The 11483-nt window shown below is 37.9% G+C and overlaps 1 protein-coding gene across 3 annotated transcripts in view; it reads left to right on the top strand.

Moving 5' to 3' along the window:
* LOC136251368 (uncharacterized) overlaps positions 1–11483 on the top strand; it is a 54223-nt gene that overhangs the window by 23324 nt on the left and 19416 nt on the right. For 2 of the 3 annotated variants that reach the window (XM_066043805.1, XM_066043804.1), the window contains exons 4-8: positions 6701–7195; positions 7402–7523; positions 9751–10133; positions 10200–10481; positions 10531–10684. In XM_066043805.1, coding sequence (XP_065899877.1) covers positions 6701–7195; positions 7402–7523; positions 9751–10133; positions 10200–10481; positions 10531–10684 — 1436 coding nt within the window. The remainder of the gene's footprint in view (positions 1–6700; positions 7196–7401; positions 7524–9750; positions 10134–10199; positions 10482–10530; positions 10685–11483) is intronic. The other variant, XM_066043806.1, reaches the window with a different exon arrangement.

Raw genomic sequence — 11483 nt, 5'->3', positions numbered from 1 at the left:
GTAGTGATAGTGGTAGTGGTAGCGGTAGTGGTAGTGATAGTGGTAGTGGTAGTGGTAGTGGTAGTGGTAGTAGTAGTAGTAGTAGTAGTATGAATCAGCCAAGCTTTTGTGGGACTTTAGCTTAGTCTCTAAGTGTCATCGTCCTAGCAATAGGCCTGACCTTGTACTGTTTGACTACAGTGAGAAAGCCATTATGTTTATTGAAGTATCACGTCCAGCTGACATCAATGTGTCATCCAAGGAGAGTGAGAAGATTCACAAATACCAACCGCTGGCAAGAGACTTTTATTCTATGTATCAAATGTCTGTCCATGTAATTCCTGTTGTAATTAGCCACACAGGAGTGATGTTGATGCAGTGTAGAGAATTTCTGCAGTCTATCCCAGAGTATTCTTCAAGTTTGTTGTGCTATCTTCAGAAAGCAGCTTTACTTGGAACAATACATATTTTACGATCACTTAATCTGCAAAATATTATGAGTTGTATCTAATGTAATATATACAAGATGCCCCTCCTATTTTCTGTACAATTGTACATGTGATTTTAGTTTATGAAAAAAAAGTAGTAGTAGTAGTAGTAGTAGTAGTTTTGATACCCCCTTCTAGGAGAAGCTTCTCTACTGAATTGTTGAACAATACTCTTTCTGTGACTGGTACGGTTCGTGGAAAGCACCCCTGGTCCCGCTTGGAGAACATGGAGTTGATGTGGTGCTACTACAAGGCTAGAGCTGCTGGCAGAGGTTATCAGAAGAGATTGAAGGCATTTTGGGATGATTGAAATCGGGACAAAATGTTTCATTCTACTAACAACTTGGCATGCCAGCTCGTGCCATTATCAATTCGAAATTATTATCTGATCAGGAATTGCAGGATATACAGCAGCATCATATGTCAACAGAAGCTAATGCACCTATTAAGCCTGAGACTGTTTCATTATGTGAACACGATCCTCCTTAACCTGAAACACTGTATGAGGATTCATCACCAGTAAATGGCACTTCTATTAATCTTGCCCCACAGTCTGAAGCACTAGATAATCTAAACCAAAACAGCCAAGCTGTAAAAAAAGAGTGCGGCCCCCAAGGTGCAAAAAGATGTGAAATCTAAGGTGGCGGCCAAGAAATGGCTGTGATGGTAGGTTAATGGCAAAAATTTTAATTACGACAATTCAGGTGAATTTGTGTTGCCTCCTCCACTAGGATTTGGCACCAAATTCATCTGAATTGTCGTAATTAAAATTTTTTCCATTAACCTACCATCACAGCCATTTCTTGGCCGCCACCTTGGATTTCACTTCTTTTTGCACTTGGGGGCCGCACTCTTTTTTTATAGCTTGGCTGTTTTGGCTTAGATATCACTTCTTTTTGTATTGCAAGTCACAAATTAAAGCTGGCTATATGGCTTTGATGCTGCTTCCTTTTAACTTGTAAGGAATTGTGGAAGAAAGGAAGTAATTGTGTGTATAGCTTTTGTCTGATGAAATATTTGTATATTTAACATTGAATGATGATTATCACATACTGTAGTTAATAAGGTGACTTCTTACATAACTGAACTGTAGCTGAAACTCTCATTGTTTGTAGCTGAACTCTTTTCAGGGTGATTTGTTTCTAGCTGAACTCCCTACAGGATGATTTGTTTCTAGCTGAACTCTCTACAGGGTGATTTGTTTGCAGCTGAACTCTCTACATGGTGATTTCTTTGTAGCTGAACTCTCTGCAAGGTGACTTGCTCAAGCTGAACTCTCTACAGGGTGATTTGTTTGCAACTGAACTCTCTACAAGATGATTTGTTTCTAGCTGATCTCTCTATAGTGTAACTTGATTGTAGCTGAACTCTCTACAGGATGGTTTCTTTGTAGCTGATCTCTCTACAGGGTGACTTGTTTCTAGCTGAACGCTCTATAGGGTTTTCTGTTTGCAATTAAACTCTCTACAGGATGGTTTCTTTGTAGCTGATCTCTCTACAGGGTGACTTGTTTTTAGCTGATCTCTGGATGACTTGTTTCTAGCTGATCTCTCTACACGGTGACTTGTTTCTAGATGAACTCTCTATAGGGTTATCTGTTTGTAATTGATCTCTCTACAGTTGGTTTCTTTGTAGCTGCTCTCTCTACGGGTTGACTTGTTTCTAGCTGATCTCTCTACAGGTTGATCTGTTCGTAGCTGAACTTTCTACAGGGTGATTTGTTTGCAGCTGAACTCTTTATTATGATGGTTTCTTTGTAGCTGAGCTCTGTACAAGGTAACTTCTTCTAGCTGATTTCTCTATAGGGTGACTTGTTTGTAGCTGAACTATCTGCAGGGTGATTTGTTTGTAGTTGAACTCTCTACAAGGTGATCCTTCTAGCTGATCTCTCTACAGGATGACTTTTCTAGCTGAACTCTCTACAGGGTGATCTGTTCATAGCTGCACTCTCTACAGGGTGATATGTTTGCAGCTGAACTCTCTACATGGTGGTTTCTTTGTAACTAAACTCTCTATAAGGTGATGTCTTGTAGCTGATCTCTCTACTGGATGACTAAATGTTTCTAACTGAACTCTCTATAGAGTTATAACTTTCTCCATAGAATTATAACATGTTTGTAAACTTAACTCTTTACAGGGTGGTTTTCTGATTGGTTGCTGAACTCTCCAGCTACACGGTGACTTGTTTGTACTACAGAGTGACTTGTTTGTAGCTAAACTCTCTACAGAGTGACTTACTTTTAGCTGAACATTGCATAAAGTAACTTGTTTGTAGCTGATCTAGATGAACTCTCTACTGGGTAGCTTTTTTGCAGCTGAACCCTCTATGCAGTGACTTGTTTGTAGCTGAATTCTCTACAGAGTGACTTGTTGTAGCTGAACTCTCTACAAGGTGACTTGTTTATAGCTGAATTCTCTTCAGTGTGACTTACGATGTTCTGAATCTCTACAGCAACATATTTGTAGCTGAACTCTCTACTGGGTGACTTGCTTGTAGCTGAATTGTCTATAAGATTAACTGTTTGTAGCTGAACTCCCTACAGAATAACTTGCAATGTAATATAATTCTATAATGGAGTAAGTTATAAACGTAGCTGAATGCTCTATTAGGGTGACTGTTCTATTACAGTATCTCGATCTCGCATATGCTACACGTAGTTGGCTTTGGAATCAGAACTCAGTAGTTTGTAATCCGATTCTTCTGTACTACTGCAAGGATTTTCTATGATAATTATTCCAGCTACACACCGATTTTCAGCTCACTGCTCTAAGCGGTTTGCCTGGTAGACGTGAAAACTAATAGTTTTTTTATTCATAAAATTTGATCGCGTAATTGTGACACAGGTTGGATTTTGTGTCATATCTCGATGGCCTTTAACTGGATTCTTTTCAAACCACAAAAAGGCACTCCTACGATAGTTACTCCATCTACATAGCAATTTTCAGCTCATTTCTTCAAGCGGTTTACCCTGTGGGCGTGACAGACCTTCGACCTAATTTTACGCAAATAATCGGTCATAACTCCGTGAATGTTCATCGGATTCCTACCAAACCTGGTACTGAGATTCGCCTTAATGAGCCCTTTAAGTTTGCCAAATTTCAGCCCGATTGGATCACGAATTCGTGTTTTATGGCGGATTTTGCAAAGTGTGCAAAAAGAAGAAGTAGAAGAAAAAAACGAAGAAAAAAAACCAAAACTTTGGCCGTTCGTATCTCGGAAATGGCTAGAGCAATTTTCTCCAAATGTGGACTGTGGACTCCCCTACCTAGCCGGCACTTCTGCAGCAACTTTAGTTTCAATCGGATAAGGAATCACGGAGCTACAAAGGTGTGAAAATCGCGTTTACTTTCTTCCTGTAAATATACTCACGGTGTGATGCGCCGGCTTCTTGGGCCGCACGACACACTACCGTGTGTCTTGATTCAGACATTGTTAAGTTTTGTAGAACATAGATTGACTGATGTTACTATTTCTGACGATTTGAAAGAAGTGTACAATCACATATGCATTTGTCTCTCTGAGGTGGGCACTTTGGATTTCATCACTCGACAGGCATTGCCAAAATTGATTGAAACCAATGTAGTTAAGAAGTGGTTGGGCTTGGTAAATAAGTGTTCGCATGAATGTATTCAGAGTCAATGTATTTCCCTTTCTCAGTGTGACTGCTTAGTTTATGTAGGATCAATGGCAGTTGCCAAACTATCTGGCCCGGTCAGTGTGTTGATAGAGAAGGGAGAAGAGGAAACAAGGGGGCCTGGAAAATCCGTTTGCAATCACAAATACAGAAATTGAGGGGTCATCTGTCACAATTGTTGGCTATCCACCAATCACCCTCATTGTCAGCCAGATTACGACATTTGAAGTCTCATTTGTTTAGGCTCTACCATATTGTGAATACTCCTTCATTTCTAATAGCAGTGGAGACTTTGAAGCAAAGGATAACCAGTTTAGCTGCTAGAGTGCGGAGGTATCAAACTAGACTCCTTTGGTTTTGGCAGAACAACATGTTTAGAAGAAACTAGAAAATGTTTTATTGTAATCTTCGTTCCAATTCCAAGCTCAACTATGTTGGAATTCCTGATCAGTTTGAACTGATAACCTTTTGGAAAAGTATTTTTGAGCATGATACTTCTGCTAATTTGAATAGTTCCTGGTTGCCACAGCTGAAGGAGAAATTTACTCAGAAAATTACTCCTGATGAATTTATACCAGCTATAATATCAGATATATTAACTGCTGCTATTCACTGATTAAAGAATTGGGCATCCCCAGGTCCTGAAGGCATTCAGGGATTCTGGTGGAAGTGGCTATCATCAGTTTATGACTTTCTGTGCAAATATTTTCATAAGTTTCTTGTAGGAGATGTGGCTTTACCTCCTTGGAAGAACCTTGCTTATCCCTAAGAGCCACGATTTGACTAATCCACAGAATTATCAGCCAATTACCTGTCTAAATATTATTTACAAGTTATGGACTGGCTGTCTCACCTCCCTAGTATATCAACGTTGCGAACACCACCAACTTATCCGCCATGCTCAGAAAGGGTGCTCCAGGGGTCAGTATGGTTGTATTGACCACCTCCTATTGACTAATAGTGTGTGGCACCAGGTGAAGAGTAAGAACAGATCCCTGGCGGTAGCCTGGATAGACTATAGAAAAGCTTATGACTCAGTTCCTCACAACTGGCTCCTGGAGTGCCTACATTCGTTCCATTTTCCACCAATGTTGGTGGCTTGTTTAGAGAGATTATTACCACTGTAGAGGACTACATTGTTTTTGAAGCTACGTGGTAATGCCACTACTAAATTGTCAGATGTGTCTATTAAGTGTGGTATCTTTCAGGGGGATACCTTGAGTCCGTTATTGTTTTGTTTGGCTCTGAACCCACTCAGCTATTTATTAGACAACCTGAGAGGATACAAGATATCTTCAACTATGAATTTGACACATTTAATGTGTATGGATGACAACAAATTATTTGCTCAGAATGATAATTGGTTACAGTCTCTTGTGGACACTGTTAGAAAATTTTCTGATGACATTGGCATGCAGCTTGGTTTTCAGAAATGTGCCAAATTATCTGTAAAGAGGGGAAAATTAACCCTAACAGGTCCATTGCCAACTCTGGGTATTGAAATTAGTGAGCTTGATTATGGTCAAACATATAGATATTTAGGGTTTCCTGAGGCTGGTGGTATTGATCATACCACTAAAAAGTCAATTATAACTAGCAAACTGCACAGGTGTTTAAAGCTTATTTGGGGATCTCTACTTTGTGGTCAGTTTAAAGTATGGGCCACTAACAGCTTTTGCATCCTGATGCTTTCCTATGGGTTTGGCATTGTGGATTGGACTAAGGCAGAGATCAACCAGTTTGACATTACTATCCATAAGACACTTACTGATGCCAAAAGCCATCATCCACACTCAGCTATTGAAAGGTTGTATTTACCTCGTAAATTAGGGGGAAGAGGTTTACTGAGCATTGAACACTTTTATCAGAGGTGTCTACTATTGTTATCCCATCCCATCATTTGCAGACATCAAGGGATTGTCTAGTGCAAGCCTGTTGTGAGATTATGTTACAGTTTCCCCCACGTAAGTCTATTTTGGCTATGGTTGATGACATTGCTTCTTCTTTGGTTCTGAGTGATGTTTTAAGTTGTGAGGTTGGACAATGGAAGACTGCTGTGATAGCTGCCCAGAGGAATAAACTTTTGGAAGTGCTATGTGCTAAGCCACTGCATGGGAAATTTTTTACTTGGATACAGATAATTTTTTTGACACCTGTTAGTGTTTGGAGCTGTACTTGCTCATGTGTTCGTAACTCAATTTACATTATAATTGTACCTGGCTGAGAATTGATCAATGGACATTGAAGTTAACTGTTTTGTCAGAAATACGCATAATCTGCTGTAAAGCCTTTAATAACTCATTAACATTGAAAAACTAATGAATGTCCAGCAATTAGCACTTATTTAAGATGTATGTAGCTATTTAACTGCAGAATTTTAACAATGAATATGAAACAAATGTGATTCATGCTGATGAAATGTAAATAGAATGGCTATTTACATTTTATAGAATCAGCACTATTTATATACACTTATTTTTATACATGTGCATATTGATTTATGGTGCGCAGTGCATACAAAAACTATTGTGCTGTCTGGTTAAAACATAAACAGTACATAATTATAATAATGGATCGCATAGAAGTTTTGTTATGTAGGTGTTTTAACTACAACTTCCCCTACAGTCACTACAGTCATTTCTGCTGCTACTACAAGAACTGCAGCAGTGTTACCCTCTACCATAATAGATTCTACTTCTAGATTAGGAGTATCTACTGCCACTGCAGTTACTTCTTCTGTCACCACAACTACCACTACTGCCAGGACTTCTGCTACTACTATTGAATCAACTGTAACCAGTAGTGCCATCACTTCTTTTAGCACTACAGTGATCACCATGAGCAGTATAATCTATACTCCTAACTTGATGGAGTCATCTCAGTCATCTACTATTACTCCTACCAAAGCAATTGGTGGTGATCCTACTGTTACAAGTGGTGGACAGTCTAGTGCCAATGACTCAAGTGTTGGTGGAATTATTGCTGGTGTAGTGATCAGCATTGTTGCTTGTATCATTGTTGTACTGTTGATCATATTCCTGGTGTGGTATCAGAGAAGGAAGAATAGAAGAAGAAAGGACGCGACCACTAATGGTGTGTGTATCTTCATCTAAACAACTAAATGTACACATGATGTGTGGATGTGTGTGTTCAAAGTTATGCACTTAATATATATACTAGTGACTACCAATCTTAATTTTCAAACTGTATTAATATAGAGCACCATTAGCTTTAAATATGTAAACAACAGTATTAGTGTTGCACTTGGTGTAAGTATTCTCTGGTGTTTTTTGCTGTAGTTCATTACAATACATCATTGGGATATGTTAAGCAGTTAGATGATAAACCAATGGGTGGTCATCCTTACCCTATGGTGAGACGTGAAATAAAATCTGATGATGCAGGAATGGCTGCTATCAAAGTAAGTGTGTATAGCTATGTATAAAGATAGAATAGTTGAAGAGCATGACAACACAAAGTATAGATTTTTCAACTCATGCATGAGTAGCCTATTTGTATCTTTACTTACATAATATTATTATAGTATTGTATACTTGAGATGTGGAGATAGCCACAATAACAATTACATCCATCTGCCACATAAATATCCATACAAAAACAGCCAAGCTGTATAAAAAGCCTGGGTGAAAAAGTATTGAAATCAAAGGTGATGATGTTGATGATAATAAATATTAATAATGGTTTTTTGCATTGTTATACTTTATTATCATTAACATCATTACAGCCATTTCATGGCCGCCACCTTTAATTTCATAACTTTTTTACCCAGGCTTTTTGAAAGTCGCACCCTTTTAATACAGCTCGGGTGCATGTTTTTGCATGAATTTTGCTTCTTTTTGTATTTTAAAAATATTTACTCCATTACCCCAAAGCCAACCATAAACATTTGTTTTTACACAAACCATATCTACAGAGGTAATGACAATGATATAAGACAAACTAGTGCTCTACCAATACAGAAAAATACCAGTACCAAAGCCAAAGGATCTAATAATACTGACAATTGCTCTATAACTTTGTTCATGGCTATTATAAAGTTGTATTTATATTATTGTATTCTAATTCTTCCTTGCCATGCTCACACAGGTGTTAACCCTAACATTTTAAGCACCATGGTCACTCCGTGGTGACTGTTTTATTAGAATATTTTGACCCCACAATTTACAGTTGGTTGGGTTATCTAGAGCTGTCAATGAGATTTCTTTAAACCACAAAAGGCTTGAGCTATGATGGTTAACCTATATGCATACCAATTTTGAAATTATTTTCATAAATGGTTTACCCTGTAGGTGTGACAAGTCAGCCATTTTAAATGCAAATAATCGTCCATAGCTCTATGATTGGCCAGTGCAGATGACTATGCAACTATCTAAGTTTGACCATGTATCTCAGTATTATTATTATACAAACTCAATTGGTTACCATTTAAGAAACTCATTCAATTTCAGTCTTCCTGTCTGATGTTTCATCAATACCACCAAATCAAATGTATCCCTTTGTCACCTCTGATTCGGTTTGGTCACTGCCATCCCAATATGATACCAGGACATATGACTTATTTGCTAATTCCCAGAGGTTGTGCCTTGAATTTACTCAAAAATTTTTAGTTTTACTGCTGCTCACTGGTGGAATACAATACCATCCAACTTCCATCCTGCCATCAAAGACCTCCGTTACCAGCGATTCCACCATGATTATCATGTATATCTACTTATTAAATTGTAACATTTAGTTTGTATTTGTTGTCTGTTTTGTAATGTGAGTTTTTGGTTTTGTATTGTGTGTTCAGTTGTTCTTGTTTGTGTATTGTGTGTTTAGCTAATTTTTGTACTGTGCATTTTTAGTGTTACTGTATGTTGTTACTCCTGCAAGGAAGAACGGCTCTAGCTGAGTTAAACAATAAATCATATCAAATCAATGATTGTTTATCAGATTTGCACTAAACTTGGTATGTGATTGTGCTGCAATATGTTCTTAAAGTGTACCACTAAAGTTCAAGATGATAAAGCTATACATTTGCATTTTATAACAGTTGTTGTAAAGTGTGTGAAAATAATAATCTAAATCCCCCTCCCAAGCTCCCTAAACAAAGAAATAATGAAGAAATTAAGCCAAATATTGAAGGCTTATATTTCATGAATCATGCTCAAATTTGGTATGTGGGGTGCCGCATTTTGTTTCTTCCTGTACGTACTCACAGTGTGGCACGCTGAGTTTCTTGGCCACATGAAGTTAGATTTCTGGATACAAGTGAGTCTAAGGTTACAGGCTAACTAGGACACCCAAGAATATGATATCATGTTTTGGAATTTATTTGGGTAGAAAATTATCACACACCATCCTACCCTTGCTGTTTGTAGGTCTCTGTGGTGATTTGGTAGATGTACAAGGCAAAAACCACCAAAATAGTAGCACTGCATTGTAGAGCACGTGTAATTATTTGTGGTATCCCCTTACCTCCAGTTCCCAGATTAATAGTGACATGATAGGCCTTGCATATCAACCATTCTTTAGCACATGTTTAGCTGTCACAGACATGTGCACCATGGGGTTAATTAATCCACATAGCTACACTAGGCCAATTCATGGGTATATTGTACACTGTCTAATTTACTGCTCCTTTTTAGGATGATATTACAGTTGACTATGAAGATGCTGATAACCCCTTCTATTATTCCAGTGCTAACCAGGCTAGTTTTGCTGATAACAAGACCAGTGAACCATTACCATATATGGATCCAGCTAAAAGTCTATTTAAAAACAGACCTAAATTTGCAAGTAACATTTATCATACACTTCCTGATGTTGACGTGTATGAGAAGGGACAAACACCTTACCAGTATGTGGTAGCTGCTACACTACCTACTGGAAATGATTCAGACAACAGGATATTGAGTGATGGCCTGCCTGATGATGAAAAGATCTATGAAGACCCAGGATACTTAGAGGAGGCTATATATACCTGGTTTGAACAGAAGAAACTCCGAAAAATAAAAAACGATAACATCAGGTGTGTTTATAATTTATGTACATACATGGACTAAAGTGTATTGAATGTGCATATGTACAATTATAGAATGTTACAAAAACTTGGATCTGGTGAATTTGGAGTAGTCCATTTGGGTACATGGACTGATGGTTCTGCTGATCCTATACAAGTAGCAGTGAAGACACTCAATTCAAAATGTTCAGAACCAGACAGGGTGAAGTTTCTGAGGGAGGCAGCCATTATGGGTCAGTTTCAGCACATCAATATAGTACAATTACATGGAGTAGTAACTGAAGAGGAGAAAATGATGATTGTACTGGAGTATATGTCTAAGGGAGATTTACGTGCATACCTCTTGGAAATGAAGACGTGAGCTTAATATGTAATTTTATTGAAGTTTGCTATTTTGCCAATGCAGAGCTCCTCAGGAGACTAATGTTGATTTGAAACATGATTTGTTGAGCTTTTGCAGACAAGTATCATCGGGATTGAACTACCTTGCTAGCAAACACTTTGTACACAGAGACCTGGCTGCTAGGAATATACTAGTATCAAGTGATGATGTGTGTAAGGTACAGTGTTTATTTTGACAATAGATGAACAAGTATGGTTAACTTGAGCTCACCTGAATTCTCATGAGGTTATATATACACTTTAAAGTAAAGTTTGTTCTCTCCAAATAGTTCGTACTATAAAAATGCATGTAACTGAAAATCATCTGTTTTGTCTGTCTGGCTGTCCATTTGGCAGTCATGCTACTTACTCACCAGTCTTTGTACGTATAGTGCACAAAATACTATGATGAACTTCTGCATGTTTCTGTAATTTGTCCATTACATCACATCAAAGGCCATGGTGTAGAGAAAGCTTTATAGCTACATTCCACCACAACACAAAGTATTCCAGTGGTAGAATGTCTGATTTCCATGTAAGAGGTCATGGGTTGAAATCCAGCTGGTGGCATTTTTTTTCTCTCGATAACTTTGGGCACACATTTAAGCTGCACTAGCTTATAATAGTCGGCATCCAAACCACATATTGATGGGAGACCTTGGCAAAATTGACCATTCATCTTGATGAATACAATCAAACTATATACTTTAAACTTATCAATAAGATAAATGTTATGCGTTCACCAGAACATCTCATCTATAAGTTAGTCCAGCGAATATAGAGTAAATATGGATGGCAAGTAGCAAGCAAGTCTATAATTTAGATGCAAGAATTACAAAAACCCAGCATAGTTTGTACCACCAATTATGTTTGGCACTTAAAAGGCTTAAGTTCATAAAAGTTCTTATAAACTATTCTCTATCAAGCAAAAAAAAATAGGGCTGCTACTTTTTTATGAAGTATTGGAATCAGCCATTA

This window comes from Dysidea avara, chromosome 3 (genome assembly GCF_963678975.1).
Source record: "Dysidea avara chromosome 3, odDysAvar1.4, whole genome shotgun sequence".
Classification (NCBI taxonomy): Eukaryota; Metazoa; Porifera; class Demospongiae; order Dictyoceratida; family Dysideidae; genus Dysidea; species Dysidea avara.
The sequence above is the reverse complement of the archived record's forward strand: the minus strand, read 5'-3'. Positions and strand labels throughout refer to the sequence as shown.